General features: G+C 52.7%; 1 protein-coding gene across 1 annotated transcript in view; it reads left to right on the top strand.

The window, feature by feature from the left end:
• Jph2 (junctophilin 2) overlaps positions 1-21,326 on the top strand; it is a 65,144-nt gene extending 43,818 nt beyond the window's left edge. The window contains exons 3-6 of the mRNA XM_076851874.1: positions 13,893-14,011; positions 15,335-16,056; positions 16,805-16,899; positions 18,130-21,326. Of these exons, the coding sequence (XP_076707989.1) occupies positions 13,893-14,011; positions 15,335-16,056; positions 16,805-16,885 (922 nt within the window). The 3' untranslated portion in view covers positions 16,886-16,899; positions 18,130-21,326. The remainder of the gene's footprint in view (positions 1-13,892; positions 14,012-15,334; positions 16,057-16,804; positions 16,900-18,129) is intronic.
• Positions 21,327-21,781: the final 455 nt, after the last annotated feature.

Below are 21,781 nucleotides of genomic sequence, written 5' to 3'. Positions count from 1 at the left end.
GGGGCTCACAGACCAACGGAAAGAAGATGAAGTAGCTGGGCAGCCAAGTACGGGGACCATAAAAACAGATCTGGTCAGGGTAAGCTTTCCTGGGCAAGGGTCCTGAAGGATGAGCAGATCATGAGGTGGAGAATAGCGGGTGGGGGGCAGTAGGCCCAGGAGAGGGAACAGCCTGGTCCAACCCCAGAGAGAAAACAGCAGGTAGAGCACCTTCGAGGAACTGGAAGCTTCTGTCTGTCTGGAGGGCTGAGCTTTGGAGTCAGACTGGAGAGGTTGGCGCATCTAAGTCACAAATTTATATTAAAGGACTTCCACATTGTCCTTGGGCAATGTGGGGTCATATGCGGAGGGCCAAGATCAGATTTGCGGGGAGGTGGTCTCTGGAGGTCAGATGAGAAACTGGAAGGAAAACACACACCTCCAGGTCAGGGTCCAGCTGGTGCTCCAGCAGGATCATGCCAGTTGTTGAAGTTCAGCGGATTCTGTCTTGGTTTGTAACTAGCAGCTGCTCTGAGCTCCCGAGGATCACCTGTCTCCTGTTGCTATCCTGTCTACTTGGCCTCTTGCCCAGGACATTGTCTTGTCCAGCACCCGGCAGCTCAATGACTAGCCACCTGGATGGCCAGGGCCCTCCATACCGATCCCCGCCCTTTCCATACCAGTTGCTAGGTATGTTTTACATCGCTTCTCTCCCTATTGGAGTCTTCTAGCTCCAAGAAGGAATTAGAGAACCTCAGATGGAGCAGGACCAGCCCAGGAAACTCGGGTTTCTCACTGGCAGGAAGGAGGTTAGCCAGAGGAAGCCCCAGTGCCGTCCTGCACTGATGCCCGAGATCCCTGCAGCGAGGCTTAGCGCAGGCGTAGGGTCCCGGGGACCTGCAGATCTAGCCGTGCCAGGGCTTCCTGACTGTGAGGCTACGCCCGTAGGTCACGGCTGCCTCTCGGAGCCTGGTTTTCCTGTCTATTGAGTGGATATGATAATCCCCACCACTAAGGGTTGTTTTAAGGAATAAATTAAACCATACTGCTAAAGGTCCTGGCACCAAGATGATAGATTTTGATATATATTTATCAGCGTGTTTGGAATGGGTGTATCACACTTACATCCAGGCCTAAAAGGGTCGTGCCAGCCAGGATCCTGGCAGGAAAGGGCATATTCCAAGGGTTTAATGAAGAATCTAATGAAGGCAGTGTTCGCAGAGATGAGCCAGAACATTAACCAGGAGTGTTAGGGTGTCTGGGACTAGTGCAATGGGAAGCCATTAGTACCCCAGTTCTGAAGGGGCAAAGGGTGGACATGGTATTGTTACTAGGGCTGGTGGGTGAGAGCTCAGCTGTGGAGGAGGGACAGGGCAGCCAGCACCCAGATCCTCTCTCCTCTACACTCTAGCTGCTTGCTATGCCGCTGCCCCTGACTGGCTGGACCCAGCTGGGAACGGGAGGGCAAGGGCGCTGGGTGACGCTGGCTGTGGACAGTCGCCCCTGGGTGGAGAGTGGGGTAGGGCTCCCTCGCTTTCTTCTTCCTTTCCTTCTTCCACCTCATTCCCTGACACCGAGCCTCCTTCTCATTGGGCATTACTGTTTCTTACCCATTCTTCCATAAATATCCCCTCATAGAGAACAGCAAACGGGTTGGTTTACCGAAGCGTTACAAGTTGCTTTTGAACCTAACCTGTCTTGAGCTTAACCTATCTATGTCTGTATAAAGATGGATTCTCTTCCTGGACCTGGCTACCTAACAGTCCTTCAGATGGCCGTGCTGTGATGCGTTGACCAGTTCCTGGCTTGGGCTTGGGCTTTGCTTCCGGTCATTTGCTGTCACAAACAGTGTCGCAGCAAACACTCCTGTACCTGTGTCGTTTTGCACCATGAGAGCATATTTACTGGCCAGCCTCCCGGAGGCGAATCACCAGCATGAAAATAGGTGGATGCTCAATTTCTAAAGAAGAAAACAGATTGACGAATTTGAAATGATAATTCTGAATGTATGGAAGGAAACTTGCAAAATTATTCAAACTGAAAACGTGTAATAGGACACTGTTCTCTAAATGTTAACTCATTTAAATTGTCATAATGACCTTCCGAGGTAGACATCGTTATTATTCTGGTTGTATTAGTTATCTGTCAAGTATTAGTTATCTATTAGGTATCTGCTATTATTTATTGCTCCCAAACTTTTTTTTTTTTTTGTACCAGGGATTGAATCCAGGGTGTTTAACCACTGAGCCACATCCCCAGGCCATTTTATGTTTTATTAATTTTGGGACAAATTCTCACTAAGTGGCTAAGGCTGGCCTTAAACTTCTAACCCTCCAGCTTCAGCATCCCAAACTGCTAGGATTGTAGGTGTGCGCTCCTGCACCTGTCCCAACAGAGCATCTTAAAACAACACACTTGCAGGGCATGGTGGCATACACAGTGATCCCAGCTATTTGAGAGACTGAGGCAGGAGGATCACATGTTCAGGGCCCGCCTGAGTGACTTAGCTTGACCCTGTCTCAAAATAAAAGTAAATGAATAAAAAGGGCCTGGGAATAGGCTTCTTGTCTAGTATTTGTGAGGCTCTGAGTTCAATCCCTAGCACCACAAACAAAATAGAACACACATTTTTTATCTTACAGCTTCTGGGGCAGGCGTGGCTAGCTGGGTCCTCTGGCTCAGGGTCTCATGAGGCTGCAGCCGAGGTGTTGGCTGGGGCCGTGGTCTCATCTGAAGGCTGAGCTGGGGAGGGCCCTATTGGCAGCTCACACACAGGGCTGTTATCAGGATTCTGTGTCTTGTAGGCCTCCGAGCCTCATTTCCTCCCTGGCTGTTAGCTGGAGGCCACTCTCAGTTCTGGGCCACATGGGCTCCCCAGCACAGCAGCTTGCTTTATTTAAAGCCAGAGAGAGTCTGCTAGTAAGAGAGGTCACACTCTTTAATAAACTAGTATAGAAAGACGTGGCATCATTTATGCCATACTCTCTACATTAGAACTGTGTCACTAGGTCTAGTACACACTTGAAGGGAGGGAATTACACAAGGGTATGACTCCCAGGAGCCATCTGAGAGATCTGCCTGCCACTTTGTTTTGCAGAAGAGAAAATGAGTGTACAGAGAGGTTAGGTGACTTGTGCAGGTCACACAGCTAGGAAGTGTTGGAGTCAGGAATTCAAACCCAGGGAGCATGACTTCAGATTCCATGCTCTTAGCCACAGTGACTCCAAATTCAGTCTTTATCACATCCACCACCCTGTTAAAAAAGTAAGTGTACCCATAGTCTAGAGAAGACACCTCGGAAGTTGAAGAATAGCTGTCATGTTAGTGGAGTGACTTCTGAGTGGCGTTGCTTTAATAGTGCTCTTCTGACAATTTGTAAAATGTCGTTTTAAAATCAAGAGTGACTTTTTGGAAAGGAAATTCTGCTGATCTGCTTTGAAGCCTTTGCCAGTTCATGCAATGAAGGCCGCTGTGGGCAGCTGGCTCAGGTTGGATGGCAGGCCCAGTCCCCAGTGGAAAGGAGGAGCCAGGCCCCAGGCCCCCTCCCTGTCATTTCACCAGTTGCTGAAGTGCAGCCCAGTCCTCCTCAGTCCCACAGTCAGCCTGGAGCTGCCAGCCTCCTCCAGACAGCCCTCTTGGGGCAGGAGAGGGGAGCGCTACTGATAACCGCCAGCTCTGCGCCCTCTCTGACAGGCCCTGGGACAGCACCCTGGGAGAGGCTTTCAGTTCAGGCCACCTTCCACCGCTGCTCAGCACTCAGCCATTGTGGAAGGTGCCCTGAACTGAAACCCTGGAGCAGTCGGGGGGGTCAGCAAAGCCCAGGTGGACTTGGGTTCCCATTTGGCCAACTCTGCACTTTCTATCTGTGAAAGTGTGCAAGTTGCTGTTCTAGGCAAATGATCTCCTCAGCCTGGGTTCCTTCTCCAGGGAAGTGGGTCATTCCGAGGATGACATGCGATCACTAGGTAGTTCTAGTCTCCTACTGCTGCTGTAACAAGTGTCCACAAATCAGGTTCCCGTCTTCCCCTCTGGAGGTAGGGTTGCCTGTCAGCGGGGTTGCTCCTGCAGGACCTCTGAGAGGAGAGCCTGTTCTTTGCTTTACAGGCCCTCACTGTCCCGGGATCCTTGTTAGGACATTTCCTCAGACTCTAAGCCCCTCACCCCAATCTTGCTTCCCTGGCACCGGGCTCCTTCCTCTTTTCTACCTAATCTCCCTCGCTTCCCGCTCAGGACGCTGCGATTCCATTCAGGGCCTGCCCTGTGATGCAGGAGTGTCTCTCTATCTCAAGATCTTTATTTTAATCACATCTGCCAAGGCTGTATCACCATATAAGGTGACATTCACAGAGTCCGGGATTAGGAGTTGGATATCTTTGGGGCCATTTTTCAGCCAGCCACTCAGATCAAGTGACGAGCACACACTTAACATGGGGTAAATACACTCTTGTGGCTTGGCCTCCCCATCTAGGCTGGGAGGGCCATGCCTCCTCTCTCACGGGGCTGGAGGTTCTTCCATAAGGAGCAAGATTTGCCATAAAACATGATCTGCAAGGGCTACCTTTGTGGCCAGGGGGTTTTGGCTGGGTCACTTCTGCATAGAGCAGTGGAGGGTAGCACAGCTCCTGCCTCCACCCCAACTCAGAACCCGAATCCCCAACACCACCCCTTTCTCCCCTCCAACTAGAGCAAACCACTTTCCGCTGCTGGGCACACTGGCCTGGGGCTCACTGTGCCAGGGCCTGTTCTAGGGTTTTCTGTATGAATTTGTTCTACAATCCCAGCCACTCTGTGAGGCAAGGCTGTTCATACCCCCATTTAACGGATGGAAAAGCCCGGAGGATTTCAGGAAGTCACCCACCATCCTAACCACCTCACAACACCAAAATAAACAGCAATTAAAAAAAAAATTCTGCTTGTTTTCCAAAATTTTCTACAAGGAAGCCATATTATTTTTGATACATGTACATATGTTTATATGATACATTCATTCTATAATATGCAACATAGGAATAATAAAATACATATGTGTATGCATTTTTTGTATATGTATTATAAAAATAAAATACAAATAGTAAAACAGCACCCCCAGATGAGCTTCCAGAGCCCACTAACCTTCTTTCGTTCTACTCTCAGGACTTCTCACCTGTCGTATCTCTCCTCCTAGACTCTATCTTTCCATAGCAGGGGCCATCCATGGCTCAACTTGCACTTTAATAATCATGAGTAAGTGACACAACTTCTCTGTTCCTCCGTTTCTCCATCTGTAAAATGGTGGTGGTATCTACCTTGTAAGGTGGTATGAACCCTTAGTATATCTGTCATTTTTTCTTATGAGAATCGATGCTCAGAGACATAAATGAGAGAATTAAAACCGTAAAACTCATAGAAGAAAAGATAGGAGGAATTCTTTGTGACCCTGGGTTAGGCAAAACCATCTTAGGTATGACACCAAATGTCCAGAGGACAAAAGACAAAAAATAGATGACTTGAACTTCATTAAAATGTGAAACTTTTGCTGGGCGTGATGGTGCACGCCTGTGATCCCAGTTGTTTGGAAGGCTGAGGCAGCGGATTGCAAGTTCCAGGCCAGCCTGGACAACTGCATGAGACCCCGACTCCAAATAAAATAAAGGGGGGCTGGTGGCTCAGGGATAGAGCACTTGCTTAGCATGTGTGAGGAGGTCCTTTGTTCAATCAATAGTACTTCTGAAACAAATGAACAACAACAAATTGAGACTTTTTTACTTCAAAGGGCACTATCAAAAAAAGTGAAACGTCAACCAGAAGGATGGGAAAAAGACCTGCAAATGATGTATCTGCTAAGGGGCGTGTGTCTAGAATAAATAAAGAACTTTCACAACTCAATTATAATAATAAAAAAATGTGGGCAAAGGATCTAAACAGACATTTCTTTTAAGAAGATAAACAAATGGCCTTATATAAAATGTTCAAAATCATTAGTCCTTAGAGAAATATAACTCAGAATCACAACGAGGTACCATTTCACAAGACCCCAGGATGCTCATAATTAAAAAGGTGGACATCACAAGTGTTGGCACAGATGTGGAAGAATTGGAGCCCTCAGATGTTGCTGGGAGACTGAAATAGAGCAGCCACTTAGCAAGATAACCTGGTGGTGCGTGGAAGGTTAAACAGAGGTACCATGTAACACAGCAGTTTGAAATGACAACATGCCTCCATTCAAAAATTTGTACAGAAATGTCCAAGCAGCAGAATTCACAATAACCCCAAAGTGGAAACGACCCCAATTTCCATCAACTGATGTGAACAAACTCAGCTTATCTACACAATGATCTATCATTTGGCAATAGAGAGGAATGAAGTCCTGGTGGGTGCTCTAGTGTGGGTGGACCTCAGAACAGCCTTGAGACAGCCTGTCTCCATTTGTTGGCAGCAGATAGAATTTTGGAAGGGAATTCTGGTAAGCATTTTGACAATACTAATAAAAACAGTAATAGTGGTAACTACTAGTAAGTGCTCAGTTTACGCTCAATACTTTTTTGCTATCTCATTTCAGATTTATGAGGTGAATTTTTCGGGGGGGGTACCAGGGATTGAACTCAGGGCCACTGAGCCACCGAGCCACATCCCCAGCCTCATTTTGTATTTTATTCAGAGACAGGGTCTCACTGAGTTCCTAACCTTGCTTTTGCTGAGGCTGGCTTTGAACTCCCGCTCCTCCTGCCTCAGCCTCCAGAGCCTCTGGGATTACAGGCGTGTGCCACCACGCCCAGCCATGAGATAAATACTATCATCTCCATTTCACCACTGAAGGGACTGAGGCCAAAGAGCCAAGGTCAGATCTTAGAATGGGACATGGTGCTATGATCGGGGCTTGAGTTGGCACCCTTAGCCTCTCTGGTGAGGGGCTTCCTGGTGTGGTGCCGCCTGCTCATTGGCCACTGTCTCTCTAGCACCTGCTGTGGCCCCCCTGTGGCAGGGAGGGGTCTGTGGGTCCAGGACTCCGTCTTGGCTGTATCCCTGAGGGAGGGGGCTTCCTCCTGGGGAGCTCTCTGGGCCAGCCACTGGACACCGAGCCAGGGTCCTCCATTCTATTAGGCTGGCCTTGGTCATTCTAGGGAAACAGGCCTGTCCAGTGAGAGCTGGGGGCGAGGAGCTATTTTGGGAGAAGGCCGGGTTGTGGCATCTGAAGCATTCTCCCTCAGGAAGACACTTGGCTGCACTGTCCCCATCACCACCTCTGTCGCAGCCAGAAACGTTGGCAGAGGCCTGAGCTGGGAACAATTATCTGCCCAGTCTGCCAAACCTCTTTGTTCTGAGGATTTTTTTTTTTTTCATTCTAAAGTGAAAAAAAGGGTGACATCTAGTATACTCAGGATTTTTGGTTTAATCCTCTCCAAACAAACTGTGCTTCTTACTGATTTTTATTTACAAGCATCTACACAGCACTTCGTGTGTGCCCACCACTGTCCCAGAGCCCTGTGAGTGCTTGCTGACGTGCTTTCTCCTCTGTCTTTTCCCCTGAGCTAGGTGCTGTTACTATCCCCACTTTGCGGGAGAGGAGACTGGGTCTCAGGAAGGCTCAAACCTCTCAGGGTTGTGAGAGCAGAGTCTGGATCTGGCCCGACCAGCTGTCCCTGTTAGCCATGCCATGGTGTCACTTAGACGCTTTGCTCTGAGCTCCTGTTTAACTACTGATTTCCAGCAATGAGGCCCAGTGGGCCCGGCAGGGCTGTGTTGTTAGGGTGCAGGATCCCCAAGTGGCTGCTGGGACCTGTTCTTCCCCAAGCTTGGTCCCTGCGCACGGAGAATAGGGCTCAACCTACTTTGGTGTGGAGCCTGGAGGGATGTGGCTCATCGGAGTAATGGGTAAGAGCTTGGGCACATTCAATTTCTAACTGTGTGACAATGAGAAAGGTATGTTTTGGAAAAACTCAGTTCCCGTAGAAGCATCAGTCACCAAAGGTGGAAGGTGCCATGCGACCAAAGAAAGACACAGACGGGTCCAAAGGATCACAGAAAGCACAATTTCTTAGGATCCGCAGACAGAAGTATGCCTAGGACAGTGGCAAGGCAAAAGAATCCCCTCACTCCAAGGCAGGAGGAAGGAATTTATATGTGAAGCAAAACAAAGGTGGGCTTCGGCCAAGCGCTATTTACCTGACCTTTCTCAAAAGCTATTAACGTGCCAAATGTCAGTTAAGAAACAGTTCAGGCATCAGTGCCTGGCACAACATGCTTGGTTGACTCTCTTAATGACTTGTTTGTCCTATAGGGTTTGGGATGAGTGCCAGGGTCACCTGGAGGGCAAGATGGCAGCTATAACCAAGATGGCCACAGTCTTGTTAAGCTGGATACTGTAAAATAATTACACGTCTCTAGGTCACAGCTATGAAGAAGGCCATAGCACAGAGCTGGGCACAACGTGCTCAACAAATAACCCCAATCAATGCTATTAGTTTTAATAGTAGAAGAAACATTTGTGGAGGGAATGCGTTAGAACAGAGGGTGGCAAGCTTTTTCTGTAAAGGACCCAGATGGGAAATATTTTTGGCTTTGCTTGTCGTGCAGTCTCTATGGCAACCACCTAACTCCAGACAGTACATAAACGGATGAGTGTGGCTGCGTTCCAATAAAACTTTATATGGATACTGAAATTGGAACTTCATATACTTTTCATGTTTCACGATATATTACTCCTTTTTTTTTTTTTTTCCAACCCCTTAAAAATATAATAAGAGTTCTTAGTTCAAGGGCAGTCAGACACAGACCAGGAGCTGGATTCAGCCTGCTGCTGGCATTGTCTGAGTCCTGCATTAGAATGTGATTTCCATGAGGGAGCTCACAAAGATGCCTGTCGAGTACACAGCGCCCAGAACCATGCGTGGCTCATGGTAGACATTCTATAAATTGTATGAATAAATGGACCAATGAGCGGTCAGGGGTCTTTAGCTGGCCCTTTAACGTTGTAAGTATGGAGGGAGGAGAAGGACATTCCAAGTTGGGGGAACAGCCTGAGCAAAGGCCTGGAGTCAAGATGAGTCCAGTGAGTGTCCCCTTCTGGCCCCATGAAGCCACCAATGCATGGTGAAGACAACTGGGAAACAAGACCAGCTATAACCAAGCAGCAAGGGGCCTGGGGATGGGAAAGGAAGCTATGGGATGGGGGAGGTAGTGGTGTATGCGCCCCAAAGTGGTTCTGTTGAGTGATAGCCCTGCCCCATCCCAGAACCATCAGCCTTATTTTTAACCCTGCTGACGAAAGATAATCCATCTGAATGCCATCAAGAAGAGTGGCTTCTCCCTGCCCCACCCCCTGACCCAGTTACTGTTCCCCTCACTTCCCAGCAGGCTCAGAGCCATCCTAGAAGACCCTCGCCCAGAGGCATCAACCTCGATGTGGGCAGTAGTCAGAGAAGAGGTGGTCCCTGTGTCATCCTGGCAGGGCCTAGACCAGGGAGAGTTCATGGTGCTTAAAGAAAGCACTTGAGGCTCCCAGACTCGGGCGGGCTGACTCCCTCTCTGTCACGCTTCTCTGTCTTTGGTGAGCTGCGGGTGTCTGGAGGGCTTGTGGAACACAGGTTCCTGGGCTCCTCCCCCTCTGATTGAGATTCAGAAGGTCTGGGGTGGATCCTGAGAACCTGTATTACTGACAAGCTGGTGAGGATGTTGGAGGGTTTGTAGGGCCACCCTGTGAGTGGCACCCGACTGGAAGCAGTGGCCTCTGGGAGACGGCAGCTCTGCCTGCCCTTCATCTGGGGGCTGCCTTGCATGCCCCATCAGGATTGCCTCACGCAGAGGAGGTGGGAAGCCCTGCAGGCCGCGTAGAGTGTTTGGGCTTTGCTTTGAGCACGGCAAGAGGGCTTGCAAAGACCTGAAGCAAGAGGTGAGGCCTGGGAATGTGCACGGGCAGGCACAACCCCTGTGTACTGCGTGGGCTGGGGCTGGGGGGGGGGCTTTGCCAGGACAGGCAGGAGTGGGTGACTGATTGGCTTTGGGGTTGAAGGAGATGGGGAGGAGGGTGTGGGAGAATACTGGGATTCCTGGCTTGTAGGCTGGGAGCCGAGAAGCCACCCTGAGGTTAGAGAGGATGGGGGTTGGGGAGAGGGCTAGTAAGGGGTTCTGTGGCCAGTGCCAGGCTGATGGAGGTGGGCAGAGGTCCCGTGCATGCCTGCTTCCAATGCGGCAACCCTCATGTCTCGGGCTATGTGGCCACCCCCATCTCCACTCCTGTGCTGGCTGCCCTGGTTCCAGCCTGGAGTCCTGCAACCCAGCTTCGCTAAAGATCAGGAAATGAGCGTCATTCAGCTCACATGACCAAAAAAGGGCATCTTCTCAGCTGGAAGTTTCGCCTGCCTTGTGCTTTCCCTCCCCCACTGACCTGGGGTTTCAGGTTCCCCTGGAAGTGGCTCTGAAGAGTTTAGGACTTTGTCTCACACAAACCCACGCGCAGGCCAACGTGAGCCTGCCGCTCCGCACGTACCACCTTGAATTTCGATATTGCAATTGTCACCCTGTCCTCCTGTACCACCGCCACCACTTATTGTCTCACCAGCATCACCACCCCCTTCACATTCACAGCAGCTCCACCAGGGGAGAGCTGTCACCTCCACTTTACAGACTGGGAAACTGAGGCACGGAGAGGAAATCCACGCAACTAAGGTCCAGTGGGGTCAGGGCTGGGGAGCGGTGGGGAAGGGAGGGACGCCGGCACAGCATCCCATCAGTCTCTGTGAAACATTTTCTAAATAATTTACTTACCCAGGATTTCAATTTTAACTTTGAATATTATATGAAAATATGATTTAACTCGATTACTGAAGTTTTCGGCATCTGCACCCTAACCCCAGACGAGGCAGAGCCAAATTCAGAATCCAGGGCTGCTGATCCCTGATGTGCCCTCACCTGTTCCCAAGCCCCCCCCCCCCCGCCCCCGCGTGTGCATGTGCGTGTGCCTGTGCGTGTGCCTGCGTGCGCGCTCCTGCCGCTGTGCTCTGGGTTCAGTGAACCCTAGCCTGGCAGGGTGGCATGGGGGAAGAGGACAGCAGCTTGGATGTCTGCTGGCCTGGGTGTGAGATTCTAGCCCACTGCTCATTGCTGAGTGGAGCGGAGCCTGTGTCCAGGGGCCCTGCTTCCTGGGTGCCTCAGCTTGAATTCTCATGCTTCTGCTTCCTGGCTGTGGGAGCACTGGTGATCTACCAGCATCTACTGTCCCTCTGGTTTGTCCTCTGGGAGGAGGGAGGAAGGCATCCGTCTACCACCTAGAGCTGCGGGACTGGGGGTGAAATACGGTGGTTACTGTAGAGCCCTGGGCACGCGATGTGAGATACTGTTTTGCATCCTTGAGCGAGATGGCTCTCTGAGCTTCAGTCTCCCTGCCCATGAGGTGGGGAGGGATGGACAAAAACCTCCTATGGACAGTTGTGAGGACTGAAAGGGATGACAAAGGTAAAGGGCCTGGCATATAGTAGGAGCTTCAGGGAATCCATCTCCTTTACTGTGGGCCCAGTGAGTGCTGGAGACACTCCGCCCCCCAGGAGTTAACCCCTCTGCTGGCTCTCACTCCACCTTGAGTTCTCCAGGGAAGTCCAGCAGGGGCCCTAGACACGGGCTCCGCTCCACTCAGCAATGAGCAGGGGGGTAGAATCTCACACCCAGGCCAGAAGACGTCCAGGCTGCTGTCCTCTCCCCCATGCCACCCTGCCAGGCTAGGGTTCACTGAACCCAAAGCGCAGCCGCAGGAGCGCGCACGCAGGCACACGCACACGCACACGCACACGCACACGCACACGCACACGCGGGGGCGGGGTGGGGGGGCTTGGGAACAGGTGAGGGCACAACGGGGATCAGCAGCCCTGGATTCTGATTTTGGCTCTGCCTCTTCTGAGGTTAGGGTGCGGTGTGAGGGGCACTCAGATGCCGAAAAATTCAGTAATCGAGTTAACCAGGGCCTTAGAGCTTGCTCGCCTCTCTGCCCAGCTCACAGCCTTCCCCACCTCTGCTAGGCCTAATGGATGTGTGTCTCCAGGTCCCAGCTTGAATGTCCCATCCTCAGGGAAACCTCCTGGGCCAACCCACCCTCTGCCAGTCTCTAGGAAGGCTCACTGTTCAGTGTCTCCAGTGTCTTCTATGCTCTTCCTAATTGGCACATCTCATGGTTATAAATAAATACTTTTTATTTGATTATATTTGACCTAATGGTGGTGAGGGGGTCTGGATATTCTTGTCCACAGGAGTCTCAAGCCTCAGTTTTTGGCCACAGTTGTCACATGCTCAAGAGCAGCATGAGCACCCAGGTTACGGTTCAACATCCCAACTCCTGCACTCCTGACTCTGTGACCCTGGGCAAGTTACTTAACCTGCCCGTATCTCAGTTTCCATTTGTAAAGAGGGTGAACAACAGCACCAGCTTCCTCAGATGTTATGATATCATGGCAGATGATCTTACTGGTTCCCTTAGTGCCGGAGGGCCCGAGGGCCGTGCCTGGCCTGTTGGTAAACGGGCCGCTGTTACTGTAGCTAGACTGGCAGCTGAAACAGACATCTCTCAAATCTCAGGTGCTTCATACATGTTTAGAATTTGCTCTTGTAACATTCCAGTGTAGGACTGTGGGAGGGGCTGTCAATTATGCACTTGGGCTCCTTCCACTCCATTTCTTAATTTGGAGTCCACCAGGGATTCTCTGGGTAGAATGTGGAGGGTCCATGAACTTGAATGATGTTTTAGGTTCCAGTCCCTAGAAACATGGCATGAGATGGGGACTCCTAATCCAGAGATTTTTTTTTTGAGGACATGCTTCCAGGAAAGAGGGGTGGGAGCATCAGGAGGGAGGGGAAGGAGCTGAGCAAGCCTGTGGTCTCTTTTGGAGCCCTGCCTGAAGCTGAGGCCTCTAGAGCAAGGATTTGTGCCCCAGGGTTGCAGTGGGTTGCTCTTGGGGTAAGAGGGGGCTGATCGGTGTCAACCAGTCACTGGTGTGGGCTGCCTGGGCAGGGGTAGAGGGAGTGTCATTTTAAACTTGTGGAACACAGTGGTTTCTGTTGGTTGCAATTCTGTTGGTAGCAATGAGCCATTAGCAGCCCACACTCAGACAGCTAGGGGGCAGGTGCAATTTTCCCAGTAAAGGGATCTGGGCTGGACATCAAAAGTATCTACTAGAGGTGGGGAAAAGTGTTATTTTTTTTTTTTTACCAACCTCTAACTAAAATTCAGCATTTTCTTCATTTGTAAAAGTAGGCAATAAACCATGGTACCATTCTCAGTATTTGTGACTTTGTTGTTAATGGAAATCATACATATTTTCATATCACATTACTGTTGCAGATATCTTTGAAATATCCTTTATGCTAATTTATACTTTAAAATTATGGTAGTTAGTAGGCCTGATAGACATTTTGTTTAATGCGTTAATAAAGAAGGACATACATTATTATATTGCAAATTTGTTATTTTAAATATTTTGGTGACAGTGTGTTGATATAACTGCAGATTTCCTTTGTAATCCCATGAATTTTGTGCATTTTAAAAGCATTGTTCCGAGATGGATCTACAGGCTTCACCAGACTGCCAAAGGACTCTGTGACACACAAGTGTTAAACGCCCTGTCGTGGGACGTTGGCCTCTTCTGCATGCAGCCAGCAACAGGGAAAAGGTTTTATGGCCAGGCCTGGACAGCGCACACACCAGAGCTTCCCATAATGCAGGGGCCAGAGAGTCACCCCATCATACCTAACCGCAGGGGAGGCTGGGACATGAGGTCTCTCGTGTGCCCACAAAGTAGAGGAAATGTTCTGGGCACAGGCTTTGATCAATATCCATGGACAGCCTGAGCGAGCGAATGCTAGGTCCAGGTGTCTCTGCATGGGTTGGGGAGAAGAAACAAAAACTGTTTTTCTGGTGGGACCCTAAGTGTTCTGCCCTATTGTCTCCTTAGGACAAGCCACGCCAGGGCCAAAGCTGAGGCAGCGGAACAGGCTGCTCTGGCTGCCAACCAGGAGTCGAACATTGCCCGCACTCTGGCCAGGGAGCTGGCTCCGGACTTCTACCAGCCAGGTAGGGCCACTGGGCGATGGGCACTTTTTTTTGCTTGCTGGGAAGCTGAGATACTTCAGTAGGCTCACGAATGCTTGTAAGTTTTGGAAACTGTGAGGCATGATGCAGACAAGGTATGGGACAATGAAAAAGGACACAGAGGAGACACATCTCTGCCTGCATGCCTGTCCCTGTTGGTTGGGGCTGGTGAATCTTAGAGAAGTGGTGAGTCTCTGATGGATGCCGGGGCAAACGGGGCTTCCTGCTCCTGCTCAATACTTTGTCAAGCACTAATTGAGCACTGCCTGAATGTCAGGTCTGTGCTGGGCTCCAGGGCCACTCAAAGACAGCATGGGGTGAGGCACACAGGCTGCAGGTGTTCAAATGCTGACTCCGCTACTCACCAGCTGTGCTACTTCGTGCAAGGCAACTGGTAAACCTCAATTTCATGCAGTATGACGAGTGCTGTGTGACAGATCAGGTCCTTCAAGATTGATCTTGACACAGACTGCTGGGCCTACCCCTCCCCCAGGTCCTGATTGTAGGTCTGGGGTGGAGCCCATGCCTAGAGGACCAGGCAGGGCCAATGTTGCTGGTCTGGGGCCACACTTTTGAGAACTACTGCACCAGGTGGTACTGGGTGGGACAGTTGAATGGAAAGAACTGCAGGCCCAAAAGCACAGGAGCTTGGAACAGTTAGATGGGGAGGCACACAGCGGGAGGTGGGGAGCGAGACTGCAGAGTAAGGAGGACCAATGGCTCTGACAGACTGCACTGCAGTAAGGGAGCCCAAGTGACACTAGATAGAAGACCCAGGAGTGCAGTCTGTGCCCCAGAGACGTCCCTTCTGGTCACAGTGCTCCCCCTGCTGGCCCAGGAAGAGTGACACTAGCTTGCCTTGGGTGGTGGTAGCCATGGCTGTTACTGTGCCAGGGTCTGAGCTTGTCATTTTGCACACATTTTCTAAATTTATCCTTCCATTGCTATTTATGAAATAGGTATTACTAGGCCCATTTTTCAGGCAAGGGGATGTAAAGAGACCAGTGTCCTAATTAAAAGCATCACATCTGCCCTTTGCTGTGTGACATTGGGTTAGTGATTTAACCTTTCTGGGTCTTTTCTTTCTTCATCTGGAAATCGGAGGTTTTCAATAGCACCAATCTCATATGGTTATCAAAACGAACGAGTTCATATTAGGAAATTGCTCAGGCCAGGCAGGGCCTGGTATCAGCTCATGTCTTGAGTGCTGGCTGAGTAAATGAGCGAGGCTCAGGAGGTGACGTGCCTGGCTCAGGATGATCCAGCGGTGGGGTTCGAACGCAGCCTCCTTGTGTTGCCCCGCAGGTCCGGAATATCAGAAGCGCCGGCTGCTGCAGGAGATCCTGGAGAACTCGGAGAGCCTGCTGGAGCCCCCCGAGCGGGGCGCAGGCGCCACAGGCGTCCCGCAGCCGCCCCGCGAGAGCCCGCAGCTGCACGAGCGCGAGACCCCGCGGCCCGAAGGGGGCCCGCCGTCTCCGGCCGGGACTCCCCCGCAGCCCAAGCGTCCCCGGCCGGGGACGTCCAAGGACGGCCTGCTGGGCCCGGGGGCCTGGAACGGCGAGTCTGGTGGCGAGGGCAGCCGGCCCGTCACGCCGTCCGAGGGCGCGGGCCGCCGCAGCCCCGCGCGCCCCGCCACCGAACACATGGCCATCGAGGCGCTGCAGGCGCCGCCCGCGCTGTCGCGGGATCCCGAGGTGGCGCTGTACCGCGGCTACCACAGCTACGCCGTGCGCACCGGGCCGCCCGCGCCTCCGCCCTTCGAGGATGAGCCCGAGCCCGAAGCCTCTGGGTCCGACTCCGCGCCACCGTCCCCGGCCACCGCCCCTGTGCAGGCCCCTGCGGTCCAAGTCTGCGAGCCTGCGTCCGAGGCCCCCTCCAAGATGGAGCCCAAGCCCATTGTCCCCAAAGCCGAGTCCAAGGCCAAGGCCCGCAAGACGGAGGCCCGAGGGCTGACCAAGGCTGGGGCCAAGAAGAAGGCTCGGAAGGAGGCGGCGCTGGTGGCAGAGGCGGAGGTGGAGGTAGAAGAGGTGAGTCTATGGGCAGAAGAGACATCTGAGGTCCACAGGACAGGAGGCAGGATTGGGGTGCAGGGCATTTGGGGGCGGGGAAGATGGAATACTAGAGTGTAGCTTTGTCCGGGTGCCTAGAAGACTTCAGAGCCCAAATGACAAGGCAGAGATCCCCACCTCACCTCTGGGTAAGTATCTTTGCCCCTGGTGTCCTATCCACAGAGGCAGGTCTCAGGAACAAGGTCAGCAGGGAGCCCGAGCCAAGGGAGGATGGGCCACCTGCTGGTGGGGAAGACTTGTGCTGGGACCCAGCTTGCTCATCTGCTCAGGGTGTAGCAGGGATGGCTTCCTGTGGGTGGAGGAAGACCCCAGCAGGTCCTGGACTCTGGACCTTTCTATCCATGGGAGGCTGGATGCCACTACTGCAGAAACAGAGTGTAGCTGGGCTCTCAGGGGCTGAGGAAGGCCACACAGGAGGGATCAGCAGTCCATCAGGCCTGCCACCCGGGTTCCAGGCCTGAGTCTCTCCTGCTCTGTGGTTTGGGATATATTCATGTCCCTTTCTGGACCCTGAGGGCTTATGTTAATTATTTCCAAGAATCTTTTTAGCTCCCAAAGTCTGCCACCCAGGGTCCACAGTGACCACACAGGGGGTGCTCTTAGGAGGATCTTTCTAGAAGTTCCTGCGCCTCTGGCCAGGCTTGTAATCTGACTGGGGTTGTGGAGAGGCTGTTGGGACTCAGGAAGCCTCTGTCCACTGTTCCAGGTACCCAATACTGTCCTCATCTGCATGGTGATCCTGCTCAACATCGGCCTGGCCATCCTCTTTGTCCATCTCCTGACCTGACCTTCGTCTACCAGGTGCGGCAGGGGAAGCAGGAAAAGGGAGGAGCCCATAGGAATTCTGGGTTAAGATGACAGGAGAAGGAACCCACTCGGGACTGGGCGTCCATCCTGAGGCTAATTATTGTTGTTATTTTTTTCTACCGTGCTGGGGCTTGAACCCAGGACCTTGTGCATGCTAAGCAAGCATTCTGCTGCGGAGTCACATCTGCCCTGGGTTTGGTGGATCTTGGGCTCCCCACCCCATTTGCTCACGCCTAGGTGTCCCTAGCTGCACACTTGCGAAGCTTTATTCACCCATCCATTCGTTCATTGGACCAACATTTGCTCAGCAGCGCCTCCAGGGGGAGCTGTAGAGGCAGCAGAGACTCACTCCTGCCCTGAGGAGTGACAGCCAATCCTCACAGCCCACTGAGAGGAGATCTCCTAGTTCAGACATCAAGCTGAGCAGCTCTTGATGCTGTCCCCAGATCCCTGCATCTTGACAGTCCACCGGAGATGGTGGGCAGGGCTGAGCACCACACCCTCTTGCCCCACCTCAGTCCCTCCCACCCCATGCCCTTCCTCTGCCATTGGCTCCATCCCAGTTTTCTCTCCATGATGGAACTGGGGACTGGACACAATCCTGTAAAAAAGGATGGGCTGAGCTGGTCTCAGAGTGACAGTCTTCCCCCTGCCAGGGCTGGCCTTTACAGCGAATCCTGTGCTTGGCAGTGCTCTCAGAGTTCCTGCCTATTGCCCCTGTCCTCTGCTCCCTCCCCCTGCAAGACAGACAACAACCCAGACAGCCCTTCTTTGATCTAGCTTAGAGTGTGTTGGAGTTTTGTAGTCAGTCTCAGGGGAAGGAAGGAATCCCTGTGCCATCACTGTGTAGCTAGCCAGGGACAAGACTAGCCTGGCAGGTCCACCTGGGGGCAAATGCTGAGCTCGTGGGCTGCCTGTTTCATGGGGATTCTGGAGCCTTTCCTGTAGGCACCAATGGCTTAGAGGATGGAAGGGAGAGAGCCAAGTGACAGAGGGGGAGAGGGAGGGAAGGAAGAGAAGAGTGGAATAGCAGAGGGAACAGCCTGTTCAAATAGGCAGAGGCAGGCGTCAGGGTCTGGGGAGGCCTTGCAGAGTGCCAAAGCCAGGGGCCGGGGCTGCCCTGGGGAGTGGGGAAGGGGCCTGCGCCCAGCATCCCACTGGGTGGTCAGCCTTGGAGCACTCTTCTTCCCTCCCTCACCTCACCTCGTTGCTGTCCCTTTGCAGAGCCAGGAGTTCCGCGGACACCATGATCCATCTTTTTGCAATGCCAGACAGGTGGCCAAAGAGGACAAGACTCTGCTCCTGGAGCCCCGCGCCCAGCTCACATCCACACCACAGACGCTTAAGGAGGCCTGCCCGGGGCCCATGCTGTGGGTTGGGTGCCAGAGGAGTAAAATGTCTGGGACCCCTCCAAGGGCGCTCTGCTCGGGGGCAAGGGAAGCCCTGAGGGGAGACCCCTGGTCTCCTGAGCTTCCTGATCTGCTCCTGTCCCCTGTCCTCACCCAATCCTTCTCCTTGCCCCTTGTCACCCAATCCCTGAGCTTTTGTGTGTTTTGGAAGAAGTCACTTAAGCAGGATGTTGATGTTCAATGATGTTCTCCCTCTTGCTCCTACCCCACTCCCATTTTAACTTAGTCCCCTGGCTGGTGGCCCAAGGTTGCCTGGGAAGCTGAGGGGGTGCTGAAATCCCTTGGACCATGTTGTTGTACCCAGCACACAGCTGGCCCTGACTTACAGATGTTCTGGATGATGGTGGAGGAAATGGACAAGTTCAGCTGACTATCCCAGCATGCAGTGCTCCGCCTTCTCCCACCAATACACTTGGCCTCCCTCCTGGCCCCGTAGAACAGGGGGAGACCTGGGGAATGGGAGCCTTGGCCTAGGAAGCCACTGACCCCAGGAGCAGGGCGGGGTGGGAGGAAGGGTAAGGTGCAGTTGTGGTGGCCCCTGTTTGTGGGTGTGTCTGAGGCTGGAGTTGCATTTAGAGCTGCTGATTTCCTTGGGGTCACTGTACAGAAGTTCTCGGGCCCGTGAGCTACAGCTCGTATGGTGCCCTATGAATTGGCTTGTCCCCTTCCCCCCTCCAGGGCCACTGTGGGCTCAGGGAGGCATGACATGAAAGGGAGGCAGATTTCCCTGGGCAGACTCTCAGGCGGGTGCTGGGAGATCAGCCTGGTGCAGTCTGCACAAGAAAGCCCCTTCCATGTGCTTGGCAAATGACACTCACATGCACCTCACTTAAAGATGTCCTCACCACCCTGTGTCTGGGCCCTCAGGCTTGCTGGGGGGTGGCCTGGGGGCTAAGGGCTGTGGTTCCCTGGCTCCAGGAAGAAGGGAAAGAGCTCCCAGGCCCACCCAAGCCCTTCCTGGGGAAGGATGTGGCCACAGCATCCGAGCTGAGCTGGAGGTGCTGCTGCTATTCTGTTTCTCTGGACCTTGGAGCCTCCGTGTGGTGCCAGGCTCCCCCCCAGGGCAGGTCAGGACTTGGTCATTTGGAACAAATTTCCCTTCCCCCTTCTTCATCCTTGGGAACCTTCCCCTCTAGCTTTGCACTTGCCCGTTTCCAATACCAGAGCCTCTAGCGTGGCTGGAATCCTGAACTGTGCCTTCTGCAGAGAGGAGCCTGCAGACGCTCCCGTCCCAGCCAGCTGTGGGCACCACTCTGCATCTGTGTCTGGGCTTTTCTGGACTCCTAGGGAATGAGGGGGTGGGGTAAGGCTCCTCAGGGCTGACAGGCTCCGGGCCTCAACTCTAAGATCATTGCTCTGGGTTTTTAGGTCTGGCCCTGTGCTGGGGAGGAGCCTGTGCTGCCAGAGCTGTGGGGCCTGGTTGGAACTGGTGTGGGGGTGGGGGCTCAGGTGCTACAGGCTGTGCAATAATAAACTTGTGTCTGCTCACAGGCTCCGTGGCCCGGCTGCAGTGTCTGCATGTGGGCCAGGATGAGGGACTGGTGAAGGAGAGGTGGGGGAAGCTGGTCCTGCTGGTCTAGGTGCTTATGTGCTCGGAAAGTTCCCGTAATGCTTCTTGAGGGGCGATGAGGGGCTTCAGTACTGGAGGAGCAGCTCAGGGGCTATAGACCTTGCACAGTGGAGTCTGTTTCTAAAGCAGACATCCAAGAGCAAGAGCCTGCCCTTAGAGGAGGAAGACCCTTGGATCCCAGTCCTGGCTCACTTTCTCCACTTCTCAGAGTCTCAGTACTCTATTTTATCAATAGAATGGGGGTAACAACACCGCCCACCTCCCTGGGTTACAGTGAGGGTTACATTCAACATTGACACTTACGTATAACCCAGCTGTCGAGAGCAGCTGGGAGACAGGCGTCCTTATTGTCAGCAGGTCACAGCACTGTCACCATACCTGTCACACACCCTCTTGCATTTTGATGGAGGATCCCCAAACCCCAAAAAGGTGGAATCACCTTAGGCCCCAGCTACATAGTCTCAGCATGTCTCAGTCACAGGGGACCTCCATGCCATCTCCACAGAGGCTCAGAGGAGAGGAGACCTGCCCCAAGTCTCACCAGCGTGTGGAGGGACATGGTTCTCTAGCTTGCTTGGGAACAAGTCCTGCCACTAAGCTTCTTTCTCAGTGGGTGGCCTCAGCAAGTGGGTAGCAGGATGGGGTCCCTCACCCACCGGCAGACTCAGGCTCAATGATCGGGTCCTTAGGAGCCTTGGTTCTCTCCCAAACACCCCCTCTGGCTTGGTGTGTGTCCCCGGCCTCCCTCCCTCTCTGTGCCTTGGTTTCCCCTTATGCCAAGGAGACTGTCCATGGCCTTCTTCCCAGGAGGTGCAGGTGTGAGGATCAAATGAAGTAGATTTGGGGTGGTGAAGACTGCTTAGAGCTTAGGGAGCGCAGGAGGGCTATCTTAGAATAACCTGGAACGGCTGGCAAAGAAGGTGGCTTCCGAGCCTGGGATTGGAGATACCATCAGGTAAGGTTGGATGGAGTCGGGCTCCTCCAGCGGCTCAGGACCCAGCCTGGCTGGTACCTCCCCTTCCAGCCTTCGTCCCTGGTGCCCTAGGAGGTTTAACCAGTCCCCTGCCATGTTACATTTGAGGTGTTCTACACCATGCTGGAACCACAGGGAAACCGTGGGCATTGCTGGGACCTGTGATCACTGACCACTACCATCGGGGAGGATTTGCCAGACTCTTCCAGGGCAGAGAAAGCGAAGGGGCTGGGAACTATGGGAGCCAGATGCAGGGTTTGCAGCAAGAAGGGAAGTTTCCTAATCTTTGATGGGCCCACAGAGGATCTGGCTGTGCTGGGTGATGCAGGCCATAGAGGACCTTTAGAGGCCACAAGCCTGACAAAGCCACATGGAAACCTGCCTCTCCCTTATGTAACTCAAAAAAAAACCCCTAGAATCTAAAATGCAAAATGGAAGTTTGCCGAAATTAAAAGAGCTCAAAACTGTTCTCTTTGTGCCGATTTCTCTGTTGTCAGAGGTCCCACTCCCCTTTCCTGCCCCTCTCCGCTTCCCCTGCTGGATGATTCCATGGTCAGCTCTGGGCTGGGCCCTTTGCTTCCTTCATCTAGGGGCAGAACAGCAGCAGCGTGGCTCAGCACGTGGGCTCTGAAGCCAGGTTGCTGGTTTGAATCCTGCCTCTGCCTCTTCCCAACTGCAACCTTCTTAGTGTTCTTTCCCAGGGTGATTATTACCATGTGAGTAAAGTGCTTAGAACACAGCCCAGCACCATGTGAGCGCACAATCAATGCGCTATTCTTTTCACTTTGCAGTAGCTCCATAGTGTGGACATTAGCCCCTCCATTTTACAGATGAGGAAACTGAGGCTGGGAGAGCTGGAGTGATTGGTTCAGGTACTCTGGTGGGGGAAGGCAGAGCTGGGATCAGAACCCGGAGCCTGTACTC

Source organism: Callospermophilus lateralis, chromosome 3 (genome assembly GCF_048772815.1).
Source record: "Callospermophilus lateralis isolate mCalLat2 chromosome 3, mCalLat2.hap1, whole genome shotgun sequence".
NCBI classification, from domain to species: Eukaryota; Metazoa; Chordata; class Mammalia; order Rodentia; family Sciuridae; genus Callospermophilus; species Callospermophilus lateralis.
This window is presented reverse-complemented; position numbering and strand designations above follow the sequence as displayed.